General features: G+C 36.7%; 1 protein-coding gene across 1 annotated transcript in view; it reads right to left on the reverse strand.

The window, feature by feature from the left end:
* Positions 1 to 4,161: 4,161 nt before the first annotated feature.
* The window catches only part of LOC131496465 (ankyrin repeat domain-containing protein 26-like), a 97,763-nt gene continuing 86,172 nt past the window's right edge, over positions 4,162 to 15,752 (reverse strand). Inside the window, exons 19-22 of the mRNA XM_058702024.1 lie at positions 15,314 to 15,531; positions 13,840 to 14,068; positions 7,599 to 7,644; positions 4,162 to 4,295 (exon numbers count right to left, since the gene is read on the reverse strand). Of these exons, the coding sequence (XP_058558007.1) occupies positions 4,162 to 4,295; positions 7,599 to 7,644; positions 13,840 to 14,068; positions 15,314 to 15,531 (627 nt within the window). The remainder of the gene's footprint in view (positions 4,296 to 7,598; positions 7,645 to 13,839; positions 14,069 to 15,313; positions 15,532 to 15,752) is intronic.

The following is a 15,752-nucleotide window of genomic DNA, read 5'->3' on the forward strand; positions in this document are numbered from 1 at the left end:
TTTGTTTCGATAGCATTAATTTCTGCTGTAATCTTTATTATTTCCTGTCTTCTGCTGGTTTGGGGTTTTATTTGCTGTTCTTTTTCCAGCTCCTTAAGGCGTAAGGTTAGGTTGTGTATCTGAGATCTTTCTTCCTTCTTTAGGAAGGCCTGGATTGCTATATATTTTCCTCTTATAACCACCTTTGCTGCATCCCAGAGGTTTTGGGTTGTGGTGTTATCCCTTTCATTGACTTCCATGTACTTTTCAATTTCCTCTTTAACTCCTTGGTTGGCCCATTCATTTTTTAGTAGGATGTTCTTCAGTCTCCAAGTATGTGTTACCTTTCCCAATATTTTCTTGTGGTTGATTTCGAGTTTCATAGTGTTGTGGTCTGAAAATATGCACGGTATGATCTCAATCTTTTTGTACTTACTTAGGGCTGATTTATGTCCCAGTATATGGTCTATTCTGGAGAACGTTCCATGTGCACTGGAGAAGAACGTATATTCTGCTGGTTTAGGATGAAATGTTCTGAATATATCTGTTAAGTCCATCTGGTCCAGTGTGTCATTCAAAGCCATTGTTCCCTTGTTGATTTTTTTTTTTTGATTAGATGATCTGTCCATTGCTGTGAGTGGGGTGTTGAAGTCTCCTACTATTATGGTATTACTATCGATGAGTTTCTTTATGTTCGTGATTAATGGATTTACATATTAAGGTGCTGTCACATTTGGCGCATAAATGTTTACAATTGTTAGGTCTTCTTGGTGGATAGACACCTTGATTATGACATAATGCCCTTCTGCATCTCTTGATACAGTCTTTATTTTAAACTCTAGATTTTCTGATATAAGTATGGCTACTCTAGCTTTCTTTTGTTGACCATTAGCATGATAGATGGTTCTCCATCCCCTTATTTTCAATCTGAAGGTGTCTTTAGGTCTAAACTGGGTCTCCTGTAAACAGCATATAGATGGACCTTGTTTTCTTATCCATTCTGTTACCCTATGCCTTTTGATTGGAGCATTGAGGCCACTGACATTTAGAGTGAGTACTGAAAGATATGAATTTATTGCCATTATGACGCTTGTACACTTGGAGTTTCTGGTGGAGTTCTCTGCTCCTTTCTAATCTTTGTTGCTTTTAGTATATATATATATATATATATATATACATATATACATATATGTATATGTATATATGTATGTATGTATGTATATATATTTTTTCATCTTTTCTTCCCTCAGAAAGTCCCCCTTAAAATTTCTTGCAGGGCTGGTTTAGTGGTCACAAATTCCTTTAATTTTTGTTTGTCTGGGAAACTTTTTCTCTCTCCTATTTTGAGTGACAGCCTTGCTGGATAAAGAATTCTTGGCTGCATTTATTTTTTTTATTTGTTTAATGTTTATTTATTTTTGACAGAGAGAGAGAGAGAGAGAGAGCATGAGCAGAGGAGGGGCAGAGAGAGAGGGAGACAGAGAATCCGAAGCAGGCTCCAGGCTCTGACCTGTCAGCACAGAGCCCGACAGGGGGCTCGAACTCACAAACTGCGAGATCATGACCAGAGCCAAAATTGGACGCCTAACCGACTGAGCCACCCAGGCGCCCCTGCATATTTTTCTGATTCAGCACACTGAATATATCCTGCCACTGCTTTCTTGCCTGCCAAGTTTCTGTGGATAGGTCTGCTGCAAACCTGATCTGTCTTCCCTTTTAGGTTAGGGAACTTTTTTTTTTTTTCCTTGCTGCTTTCATGATTCTCTCCTTGCCTGGGTATTTTGTGAATTTGATTATGATATGCCTTGTTGGTCGGTTTTTGTTGAATCTAATGGGGGTCCTCTGTGCTTCCTGGATTTTGATGTCTGTGTCTTTCCCCAGGTTTTGTAAATGTTTTCCGCTATCATTTGCTCACATAACCTTAATAACCCTATTTCTCTCTCTTCCGCTTCTGGGACCCCTATGATTCTGATGTTGTTCCTTTTTAATGAGTCACTGGTTTCTCTAATGCTTACATCATGCTCTTTTGCCTTCATCTCCCTCTTTTTTTTCCTGCTTCGTTATTCTCTATAAGTTTGTCCTGTATATCATGGATTCTCTGTTCTGCCTTGTCCACCCTTGCTGCCACTGCATCCATCCGGATTGCAGCTCAGTTATATTATTTTCAATTTCATTCTGGCTATTTTTTACTTCTTTTATCTCTGCAGGAAGGGATTCTAATCTATTTTCGACCCCAGCTAATATTCTTATTATCGTGATTCTAAATTCTGGTTCAGACATCTTGCTTGTACCTGTGTTGGTTAAACCCCTGGCTGTGGTTTCTTCATGCTCTTTCTTTTGGGGTAAATTCCTGCTGAATTCTGTGGTTCGGGTTGTGCAGATTGTTGTGTTAGTCCTCCGATCAGTGTTCTAGGTGTGTAGGATGGTTTCGTGTTGGCCTGGCTGTATTTCATGGATGGGAGACACACACACAAAACTTCCATGTTGTTCCGCCATCTTGGCCCCTCCCCCCATTCACAAATATTTTAAAAACTTATCTCAGGGTACCTGGGTAGCTCAGTCGGTTAAGCATCCAACTTAGGCTCAGGTCATGATCTCACAGTATGTGAGTTTAAGCCCCACGTGGGGTTCACATTGGGCTCGCCACTGTCAGCGCAGAGCTTGCTTCAGATCCTGTCTCCCTCTCTCTCTGCCCCTCCCCTGCTGGCTTGCTTGGTCTCTCTCAAAAATAAACAGTTAAAAAAATTATCTCAATAGATGTGAAATAAACATCTTTTAACATTCAATATTCATTCATGACAGAACTTAGAAAACTAGTATTATAAGGGAACTTCCTTAATATACTTGTAGCAGAAAGACCCTAAGTGACCCCATAATATCTGCCCTTTAGTGTTGTCACCTTTTCTTTATAAATCTTTTCGCTTAAGATCTGTGACTTGACTCTAGCTATTAGAATATGGCACATGTAAAGGAAAATTGCAGACATAATTAATTCAGTTAATTCAGAGTTAATCCAAAGGAGGATTATGCTAGGCAACCCTGATCTAATCACGTGAACACCCTTCAAGGAGGACTGAGCCTTCGCTGAAGTGACATTCTCCTTGCTGGCCTCCTAAACTAAGCGGCCGTATTGAGGAAGTCTGCGTGGCCAAGAACAAGGAACAGCCTTGCTCTAGGCTGAATATTTGTGTCCCCACAAATTCCCAAATTCATGTGTTAACTCTTAATGTTCAACGTGATAGTATTTAGAAGTGGGGGATTTGGGAAATGATGAAGTCACGAAGGTGGAGCCCTCATGAATGGGATTAGTGCCCTTATAAAGGAGGGCTGTGAGAGCTCCCTTGGCCCTGTGCCAAGCAGGAAGACCAGCGTCCATGAACCAGGAAGCAGGCCGTCGCTGTACACTGAATCTGCCAGTGCCTTCACTTTGGACTTCCCAGCCTCCAGAACTGTGAAAAATAAAACTTTTTTTTTTTTTCATAAGCCTATGGTATTTTGTTAGAGCAGCCCAAAAAGACTAAGACAAGTGTCTGGGAACGCTTAGGACCTAAGCCTCCAACTAGCCTCCAACTGGCAAAGAGCTGTGGAAATGAGTCCAGTCATACGGTCACAAGGAAATTCTCTTATAAACAAACTCAATGGGCTTGGAAGCAGATTCTTCCCCGTTGAAGCACCCAAATGGGGAAGCGCAGTCTAGCAGACACCTTGAGTACAGCCTTGTGAGAACCTGAACAAAGGACCCAGCTAAGCCATTGCTTAGCTTCTGGCCCATAAAAATGTGAGATAAATGCGTGTGGCTTTAAGACACTGTGTGGATGGTGATCTGTTGTAAACGGCAAGAGCAAACTAAGAGACTAATAAAAGACGCACACTTTTAAAAACCCCACTATCTACATAGTTATAGAAAACTACTTTTACATGTTGCAATTTCAAGAAGACATGAACACTCACTATCCTCACATTTACTCAACGTCATTCTTGTAGTAGGAAAGAAAAAAATGAAGGCTCTAGGAATTGGAAACAAAAATGCCACTATTTATAGATTATATGTCACTGCATGTACCAAATCCAAAAGAATCTGCAGAAAAAACACTCGAGTAAGAAACAATATATTGTGGGGAATAAGCTTAGATAATTAAAAGACTAGTTGTTTGGAAAAATCAGTATAAGAAATGTCTTTCCTTACAAACTGTTGGCCGATTCGATGCAATTCCAATGAGAACCGGCTTTGGAGAGCTTGCCAAGTTGATTATAAAAGACCCGTGGAGCCCTTCTTCCTTTCTTCTTTCTCATCCCCAACATTTTAGTTCCCAGTCCTAGAAACAGAGGCATGGAGTTGTGGGGGTCCAGAGTGAGGTGTTAGAGCTTAGAATGGGGAAGGCATTATGTGTAGGACAGTCACCCTGCACAGTGTTGGAGCTCAAGTGAGAGCATCCCTGAAAAGTGAATGGTATAGAATAATGAAGTATCACAGACTCAACAGGGTAGGGAGGCATCTGCACAGGGGAAGAATAGCCCAGTGGGGGTTTTCAGAACCTGCAGGGGGGCAAGTCATCTGCAGAAGAGGTGGCCTGGCACAGGGTGTCTGAGAAAGGAGATATTTACATGTCTCAAAGTACTTCCCCATAAAATACTAAATAATTGGAAAGTGGAAAGTTAACATTCCAGGCGAGAAACCTGGCAGATACTACCTCCGGTGGCCAACATTAACATCACCAGTATGGGGACAAATCAAAATTGTAGGTCACATGATAGGATGCAAAGAGTAGGTTGTAGTGATACTCTTGCTAAACATGTATGGTCTGAATTTTACCATAAGGAAGCCTAAGAAAAATCCACATTGAAAGACATTCCACATTACTGGAATTTACCCGTCAAAAGGTTAAAAGTCATGAAAGTCGAGGAAAGACAAAGGAACTGTTCTGGAGTGAAAGAGACCAAGACACACAATTCAATACATGGCTCTAAACAGGACCTTCCTTGGTATAACGTATACTACAGATAAGTGACCAAACTTAAAAAGAATTATGAGGAATAAATGATAGAATTATACTGAACCCTTGAACAAAAGAGTTTTAATGGGTGCACTGACTACACACAGATTTTTTTTTTCAGTACTGGAAATGTAATTTCTTTTATAATTTTCTTCATGGTATTATTTTCTGTAGCTTACTTTAAGAATATAGTATGATACGATAATATACAAAAGATTACTGGTAGTAGTAGTGGTTAAGTCTTTGGGGGTCAAAAGTTGTTCATGGCTTTTTGACTGTGGGGGGGCGTGGTCAGAGCCCTTAACCCCGTTGTTTAAGAGTCGAGTGTATTAGAGTTAATGTTCTGATTGTGAAGGTTGTGTGGTAGTTATGTGGAATGTACTGACTTGTAGGATTTAAATGCTACAGGAATCAGGCATCCCATTAGCAGTTTACTTGCAAATGGCTCTGGGGCGGGGGGCGGGGGGAGGTTTTTTTGTTTTGTTTTCTCTAATTTTTCTTGTCTCTAACTTTGTTTCCAAAAAGCAAATCAAAAATAAATAAATGAATAAATAAATAAATAAATAAATAGAAAAGTTGAAAAGCCTTAGGCAAATCTTATTTCTCCATGTGGAAAGAGCTACAAATCAGTGTTTACAATTAAAATCATAGATAGGTTTTATGGCACTATAAAAAAAATGTAATATGTACAAACATTGTCAATAGCCACAGCAGGAATACATCAAAATAATGTCTAAATCTTTAGGCCCACATATAGTCATAAAAATTGGAAAATACAAAAAGCCATCCATGAACACTACTGAAGTATTAATGACAACTTGGTTGTTTGGGTGCTGTTCAAACCGCTGGTAGTGGAGCGGTCTGATGTATGTAAAACCCTCTAGTGCTGGTTTCCACGTACAAAATGTGCTTAAAAGTTAATGGGATGCCAAGAAACATAGTTTAAAATATTATAAAGATTTTCATTACACACATATGAAACAAAAACTTTTTCCTTTAATCAAGATTTTGCCGTATAGTGTGTTCAATTGGGAAGCAATGAAAATGTTTTGTAAGCATCCAGTAAATTTTTTCTATTTATTTTTCAAATTGTATAATTTTTGTTCAAAATCTGTACATATTCTCGTGACGCTTTCCATACTGGATCTTGATTTAGAATTGAATCATCAGTAGATACTAAAGGATTTCTACAGGATCCTCATTCAAATTTGGTAGCAGCTGAAAAGGAAAAGAAAGAATTATCTTCTTTCTCCAAAATACTTTTCACTACAAGTGATTAAAAAAAAAGAAAAGAAAAGAAAAGAAAAGGAAAGGAAAGGAAAGGAAAGGAAAGAAAAGAAAATAGAAAAAAAAAGTTGGGGCCTTTATGAGTGTTAAGAAAAATGAAAAATACCTATGTACAACTGCAATATGAAACCCAAGATTAGTATTAAATATATTTTGCTCAGGGTTGCACACTGAATTAATTGCTATTGTGGATAAATGTCAGAGTTTCTGTTTTTTTCATTACAAGACGAAAGTACAAGATGAGGACACAGTCCACCCTGAACAATCATAAACTATAAACCGAAAAATCAAACAGGCATTTCCAAACAGAGCCAAGTATACAGATATAAGTGACAGGTATGAAACACAGCACTACTGGAACATACGGAAGGGACATCCCAGTTTTGTGTCAATATTGCCTGCTCTTTGGTGAAGGTGATATGTCAGCTGATACCCGAAGGATAAGGAAAAAGTATGCTAGGTAGAGGGAAGAAGCACATACAAAGAGCTAGAAGTGAGGAAGAACACTTGTGCAATTAATTATGAGTAGTTTAGTTTGACAAGGTGCTAGAGCAAAGCAGCAGAGTAGGGCAAACAGTGAGAGACAAGGCTGAATCATCTGGCAAGAAGCAAACTGATTTGGGTGTTTTCATTCCATGCTAAGGAATTTGAAGTTTTACCCAAGGGCAAGAGCAATGACAAAATCAATGAGTGAAGATTGAAACCCGTTACCTGTCAATGACAGCTATATGACCTCTAATTACTTAACCAAGCATTACTAAGATTACTTTGGCTTTTGGGTCTTCTATCACTAGCAGAAACAACAATTTGATAAAGCACACCTTTTCTGAGACTTGTGCAGGTTGACAGTTCCATAGGGATGGCACCAGTGAAGGAAGATTATCGCCAGAAATAATAACAGATATATAGACTTACGGAGATTGAAAAAACTTCTTTAACGTTTATTTATTTTTGAGAGAGAGACAAACCACAAGCGGGCAGGGGCACAGAGAGAGGGAGACACAGAATCTGAAGCAGGCTCCAGGCTCCGAGCTTTCAGCACAGAGCCCTCTGTGGGGCCTGAACCCACCTGAGCTGAAATCAGTCGCCCAACCGACTGAGCCACCTGCTTGCCCCTAGACTTGTGGGAGATTTTAAAAGAGCTATGACACATGAGGACTAAATGAGGAAGAAGTGTGTTCTTCATTATGCTCATGCTTTTACATTTTTTATTAGCTATGTACAAAAAAATGTGAATGTAGTATCTATTATGCAAACAATGGAAAGGGAAGCCATTTACTATTTATAGTTTATTTCAGAAATCAATGATATCTAACTTCATACATTTTGGCAACATACCTTCTTCTAATGCTCTGGTTATTCTTTTCTCCAACTCCCGCTGCGTCTGAAATAAGCCAAATATTATTTAGAATGTGTAAGGTAAGCAAAAGACATGGTAGGAATTATATATAGCTTAGGACATGTGGTCTTGAAATAATACTTGTAGAGATTAAACCAAAGTTAGGGATTGCTTAAACAGAAAAACTATCACACGAATAAAATAAATTCCTACCTATTTTATTTTAGTTTTAGATAACGGAGAACAGATACACACATACACGCACACACATATGTATACATATATACGTGTGTGTGTGTATACGTATAAAATGTGTATGTTATATATATAATATATTATGTGTATTATATTAATATATATAATATGTGTACATTATATATATATATATATATATATATATATATATAATGCTATTTAAGTGAGTCTGATAAAAAGCACAATTAATATTGATCTATTGAATATGTATAATCTCTGAAAAGTGATGTTGGATATTACTGGTACAAAAAAGTTTAAATAAGAATCATATTGTATACTGAATTATTACTTGGAAATGATTAGAAAAACTGCCATTTATGAAAGTTTAATCAGTTTTTTACCTTAATGAATTGTTCCTTAAAATGGGCTTTCCATTTTTTCACTTGTAGAAAAACAAAATTTGAAGGAATGCTTTTTGCTGTTAATTTTTCAGGACTGACTCCTAAATACATATAAAATGAAGAAAGTGGGACTGTCTTACTGTCATGTGGAAATTCTACTGGCAAAAATTGAGTAAAAACGTTTTGGTATCTGTATTATGACTAAAACACTTATTTCCTTTCATATGCACACAAAGATTTCAGAAAATCTCTTTGAAGAAAGGAAAAATAGAGGGTTACAACAGTTTCCAAATTTAGCTTCTGATTTATAACTTTCTCCATTAGAGATAAGGAAAACAGTATACAATTTTCAATTGTAACTTTGTTTCCTTTCTCCAAATTAGGACCAAGTTTTGAAACACTTGACTTATTAAAGTTATGGTTATCCACTTATGAAATGTGTACGAATATTTCCAACTACAGGTGACCCATGAATAACACAGGGGTGCGGTACAGTCAAAAACCTGTATATAATTTTTCATCCCCCCAAAACTTATTACTAATAGCCTACTGTTGACCGGAAGCCTTACCGGTAACATAAACAGTCGATTCATACATGTTTTGTACAGTAGAATAAGCTAGGGCAAAAAATGACATTGAGAAAAATGGAAGGAAAAGGAAATACACTTACAGTACTGTACAGTATCCAAAAATAATCCATGTGTAAGTAAAGTAGACCCGCACAGTGCAAAACCATGCTGGTCAAGGGTCAACTGTATATTACAACTGTTCCTGTCGAGAATGGTCTTATTTAGATCTTTCTTAGACAAGGTAGCCTCTCCCTGAATGCCCCAAACGGGCTCCAAAATAGTGTACAGGACATAATCAACAATGCGGTGATAAGGATTCAAATGTCTACAAATTCGGGTGTGAGGACAAATGTTTTGGCTGACATGTTTCCCAATATTTTCAGAGACTGTTTTCCCTAATACCTTTTTTTAATTGAAGTATAGTTGACATAACAATGTTACACTAGTTTTTCAGTATACAAATTCAGATTGGACAATTGTATACACTATGCTATGCTTGCTACCATATGTGTAGTTACCCTCTGTCACCATACAACATTAATACAGTATTATTGACGATATTCCATATGCTGTATTCTTCATTCCTGTGACTTATTTACTTTATAACTGGGAATTTGTACCTCTTACTCCCCTTCATCTATTTTGCCCATACCTCTCTACCCACCTCCCCTCTAGCAACCACCAATTTGTCCTCTGTAGTTATGATTCTGTTTGTTCACTTGTTTTATTTTTTTTTATATTCCACATGTAAGTGAAATCAGATGGTATTTATTTGTCTTTCTCTGATTTATTTCACCCAGCATAATACCCTCTATGTCTATCAATGTTGTCACAAATGGCAAGATCTCATTCTTTGTGATAGCTGAGCTATATTTCATTGTATACATATTACACATTGTCTTTATCCATTCATCTCTCCATGGACACTTAGGTTGCTTCCCTATTTTGGTTATCGCAAACAATATTTCCATAAACATAGGGATGCATACAACTTTTCAAATTAGTGTTTTCATTTTCTTTGGGTAAATACGCAGCAGTGGAATTAATGAATATCTATTTTTAAGTTTTTGAGGAACCATAGCACTTTTTTGACAATAGCATTATATTCAGGCCTTATAAAATGAATGGGACAACATGACTATACCAGACTTATAAAATTAATAACTCAATACCAGATGATGGGGGAAGGCTTTATTCAAACAATTTTATATTACATTAATAAATACGATATAAAATATAAACCACGTTTTTTATATGACATGACTTAAGGAGCTACCAAGGTAATGTTGCATCTTTTCCCCAAAAGCTCTTTTCCTAAATATTTACCTCTGTGACCTTTATCTTTATATCTAGGTAAAAACTGTGTTTCGATGGTGAAAATAGCTTTCAAGTCCATGAATAAGAACACATGTGTACTTTTATGTATACCTTTCCACTGATCAGAAATATAAGAGTGTGAGAAAATTACACACAGAATGACTATATATCAGCAAATTTTAATTCAAAGAACATTTTTAAAGGATTTTTAATTAGAAGGATTTTCTCATTAACTGTTAGCATTCAAATATGGCCCATAGAAATCTAAGGTTCGGTTGGGGACACTGCAGGATTGAGGGGCAAGGAAGTCACAGCCGTAGTCTCCATCTCTCCTTTAGTTAGACAGCTCTACTTCTCTCTGTTTTACACAATACAGTTTAATGCAAAAAAAATACATTCTATTCTTTGAAAAAAAAATTATTTTGAAGGTATAAAAGTCACCAATTTAGTCAAAGTCCCGAATTTTGCATAATAGACAAAAAGGGCTCAGAGAGAATGTACTTTGCCTGAGGTCATGAATCCAACTAGATGCAGACCAGGACTACACTTGTGGTCTTACCAAGCCTAGAGTTCTATGCCAGTTACTTCCTCATAGTCAGGAAAAATATGTGTATTTTAAGTATAACTCAGAGAAAATGAATGCATAAAACGTTGCCATGTGGCTCAGTAATGCTTAGGTATGAAGCACACAATAGTAGCTCTCTAACTAAATTACAAATTTTAAAGTCATGAGTGAAAATAAAGGAACAGAAATTATGTTAACTCCTTTTAGTAGCTGTCAATTTTTAAGCACAACTTTTTTATTTTTTTTAATTTTTTTTAACGTTTATTTATTTTTGAGACAGAGAGAGACAGAGCATGAATGGGGGAGGGTCAGAGAGAGGGAGACAGAGAATCTGAACCAGGGTCCAGGCTCTGAGCTGTCAGCACCGAGCCCGATGCGGGGCTCAAACTCACGGACCCCAAGATCATGACCTGAGCCGAAGTCGGCCGCTTAACCGACTGAGCCACCCAGGCACCACAAGCACAACTTTTTTAAACCACAGGACAGAGAACTTTAAAGAGAAAATCTTTAGGTGAAGCAAGCAAGCTAAAACTGAGTAAATTCTTCCTGAAAGGATTATTTATTCCTTCCAAAGAAAATTTGATTTATCAAAATCAATCAACAAATGAGTGAACCCATGGTGTGGTTATTTATAGCAAAATTTGAAACCCAACACAGATTTCTCTTTCCCTTCTAGCATGCTTCTGCCTAACCTCTCATCATTCGTTGGTATGTACAAAAGACACAATTCGCTTTATTTATAATTTAAATCCAGTCGGAATTTATAGGTGAACCCTCACTTCTCACGTGTGGACTTATCTCTCTCTCCCTCCCGACGGGAAGGGAGACTTACCTAACGGGTGAATTTGGGAGAAGGAGCTAAGCAGTGCTTATGTGTTTCTGAATCTCCTCTTTGAAAAGATGTGCCTGCCCACAGTAACATGAATTTGGGTCTTCTCTCAGCTCTGTGGTAAGCCCCGGCCCCTGGGGTGGGGGTCAAGCATTTGTTTCCTCAATTTACAAATGTGTGGGGAAGTGCCCAATTTGGGAGGAAGCCCAAAGTGGCTAACATAACCTAAATCATATCCTCCAATTTGTTAGTGTGTATTAGTAATAAAGCTACTAAGTTTATCTCCATCTCCCTGTCTCCTGTGTTCTGAATTTAGAAAGAGAAGAGCAGGGTTACTTGCCACCTACCCAGTGTCACCTGTCACAGCTCCACCGAGAAAAATGACTAGACAACACTTACAGAAACATTCTCTTCTTCCTTGACTTCATAACTAACGTACATTGTTCAAAAGCAACGCCCACTCGAAAGAGAGAAAAAGTTGAAAGGAACCATTTTAGGAACAAACATAGAAAGTCAGACAAACTGAGGACACAGAGGAGTACATTCCAAATGAAAGAACATGAAAAAACCTAAGAAAAAAAAACTAAGTGAAACAGAGATAAGTAATGTACCTCATAAGAGTTCAAGGTAACGGTCATGAAGATGCTCAGTGAACTTGGGAGAAGAATGAATGGATCCAGTGATAACATCAGAAAGAGATAGAAAATATAAAAAAGAACCAATCAGAGCTGAAGGATACAATAACAGAAATGACAAATACACTAGAGGGAATCAACAGCAGATAAGAAGATGCAGAAGAACAGATCAACAATTTGCAAGACAGGGTAGTAGAAATCATCCAAGCCGAAAAACAAAAAGAAAAAAGAATTTTAAAAATGAGGCTAGGTTAAGGGACCTGTGGGACAACATTCAGAAATCATCGAAGCCGAAAAACAAAAAAGAAAAAAGAATTTTAAAAATGAGGCTAGGTTAAGGGACCTGTGGGACAACATCCAGTGTAATAATACTTGCTTTCAAGGGGTTCCAGAAAAAGAAAAGACAAAGGGGCAAAGAACCCATTTGAAGAAATAAAAGCTTCATTTAAAAAATTCAAATATTTGCTTGATTTAGCTATTTATAAAATGGTCTACAATCACTCATCAAGATAGTTTATAAAAATAGAAACAAAGGTGGTATAAGTCAAAAAAAAAGGAAAAAGAAAAAAGAGTGCCATACATAAGAAAGCAATTAAAGATGTATTTTCGTGTAAGAAAGTAGCAACACTTTTAACTTAAAAGAGAAATTTACCTTTTTAGTGTTACAAGTTGATTTAATTCATAAAAAGGACTTACCATGGATTCTTTTTTTTTTTTAGAGTAGCCTCCATGCTTAGCGTAGAGCCCAATGCAGGACTTGAACTCATGACCCTGAGACCAAAACCTGAGCTGAGATCAAGAGTTAGACACTGAACTGACTGAGCCACCCAGGCACCCCCATGGATTCTTTTAAATAGTAAACATTCATATGTCGTTAAGTGTTTGGAGGACGATCATTCACTGACATACAGGGTTGGACAAACTGGATTATAGCAAAACTTTCAAATGTTAATGAACCACTGCCAACTGAAAATAAGTCCAAGCATCTAAGTGTACCTGTGGTTAGCAGGCAATAACATTTACTTTCTAAAATCACGTTTAAATGAAAGCTTTTCAAGAAATTTAACATGGGTAAGTTTAGTTATATTTACTGAATACAGTTAATGCTAGGTGTCTCTTGTGGCACACCTGGGTGGCTCAGTTGTTTTTAGTGTCCAAATCTTGATTTTGACTTAGGTCATGATCTCATGGTTTTGAGACCGAGCCCCACATTCGGCTCTGTGCTGAGCATGAAACCTGCTTGGGATTCTCTTTCTCCCTCTCCTTTTGCCCCTCCCCTTCATGCATTCATTCATTCTCTTGCTAAAATAAAATAAAAATAAGTATCTCTTAGAAATGAGAGATCAAGGGACTAATATATATATAATATATATAATATATATGTTATATATATTAATATTATATTAATATTATATAATTATATAATTAATATTATATATTAATATTATATTAAATATTATATATAATATATTATATTATATATATTGTTTTATTATATTAAAATTATATTAATATTATATAAATATAATATTATATATTATACTATATATATATATATATATATACACACATATATATATAATTTACCTCAGTTCTTTCTTAGCACATATAATGCTGACTTTTACTTCGTATGGGCTAGTTACTTAAACAACTCAGAATTTCGCCAAATTAAAAGCAACAACTATATCAGATATCTGAAACCCAAACTAAAACAGATAATATAACTAACCTTCCACAAGGAAGTCTCCCTGTCGTCATATGACGGCCGTGGGTTTAAGGTAGGAATCACTAAGTTTCCTCTTGGAGTAAGGTTTCCATTGAGCACTAAATTATTTTCAAAATGTCCACAATAAGGTGGTTCCAGGCCTGGGCTCATAGTAAGGGTCCTGAGTAAAGTTTGGTGCTGCTGTCTCTCCACAAGAAGTTTTGTATTGCTCTCTGACAGTCTCTCATTAGTCCTGTGAAGAGTAAAAAACACGAATACATTTTCTTTTTCCCTAAATCATTCCTAAATGACATACATTTTTTTAAGTTTCCATAATAGTAAATAGCATTTGCCATTGAATAGTGTTTTAACACCGAACATGTGACGGAGCACACCTACTATCTAAAATTATACTTTTAAAATTGTTCTAAAGAAATACTTATGTTTCCAGGGAGATTCCTTACTAACAATTCAAATTAGGGAAGGGAGAGAAGTGGTTATCAGTGATGTACATGGCTTAACAAATAATACTTGCTGTCTTCTGGAGTGGCTGTACTGACAGGATCCTTCAGGATGCCATTATATATACATACTTATATTTAGTAAACCTGTTTACAGATATAAAACTAAACCATCCCTCAAAGACATTTTCAAGCGTTTGCTTTCACCACTCTTGTACATTTCGCTTATTATCTCAAAGAAACTGAGCATTTGACACTGAGGAATCATTGAGACCAACAATCTCTAGGGGAGATAGTAGATGACAGACGTGTGATCAGAAAGAACTAAAACAGCTACAGAGGCAATTAGCTTATAACAGTTACCAAGGCACTGGAGGCAGAATCTGCCCTTTGTGTCTTCCGTCTTCCACATGCCTCCCTCCCACCATGGTGCTCTTTTTAGCCATTTTGGGAATTATACTACCCTTCAGGCCTGTGTGAGTCTTTCTGTATTTCACCTGGATGCCTTTATGTAAAGTATAAAAAGCATAAAGGATGGTTTGCCTCAAGGCCCACTCTAGTAATCATACCAAAGATCACAATCAAGAGAATAAATGTACCAAGCTGCCAGGATGAGTAGTAGTAGTACTTGACCTTTTAGGTTAAAGATGTAATCTTCCAAAAAGAAACTCATCGACATTTCTATTTAGGGTAATTCTGACAAGCAATTTTATAATAATATACTTCTAAATGAGAAAGCTTCGAACAATCCACTTAAAGACTAGCAGATCCGATCAATGGAAAATATACAAGGCGGGGAGTGCGGGGGTGGGGGTGGGGGAAGAGGTCCTGTAAACCCGAAAAAAAGAGGAGGGATGCAAACTGTCCTGGACTAACATTTCAAAGGTAAGTTCACTTAGAAACCTCATTTTCCAAAATGACACGATCTAGTTGGCTTTCACTTCCTACTCATCTCATGATCTTGGCTCCACAGAAATTATGCTTTAGAGGCAAATTAATAAGCTAAATTTCTTGTCTATGATTCTGTTTTGACTTACCTGTTCAGCTTATTTCTCAAGGACTTTCTAACTTTTAATTCTTCTAGGTAGAGTTGCCTGTAGGTTTCCAACTCTGTTTTAGTCGAATCTTCTTGAGACATCTTCATTGTAGAGAGCTGAGATTCCAGATCTTTAATTCTAAGTTCCATTTGACTTCTCGTTGAAGCATGAGCATTTTCTCTTACCTGGTCCAAATTTTCTCGAGCTGCTGCTTGTGCCTAATGAAAAAAAAATTTACAGGATAGTTTCAAAATAGGTATAATCTGAATAATTAATTATACCTGTTTCCTTTAGTTCGGAGTCAATGTTTCAGAGAGAAATTTTAAATGCAAAAAAGCTCAAGTGTAAAATATTTATCATTAATGTCAACTGAATTAAATATGATTTATAAAATTAAAGTTCAATCATTCCTGTATTAGTATTCACACAATCTGATAAT

Source organism: Neofelis nebulosa, chromosome 15, assembly GCF_028018385.1.
Source record: "Neofelis nebulosa isolate mNeoNeb1 chromosome 15, mNeoNeb1.pri, whole genome shotgun sequence".
NCBI classification, from domain to species: domain Eukaryota; kingdom Metazoa; phylum Chordata; class Mammalia; order Carnivora; family Felidae; genus Neofelis; species Neofelis nebulosa.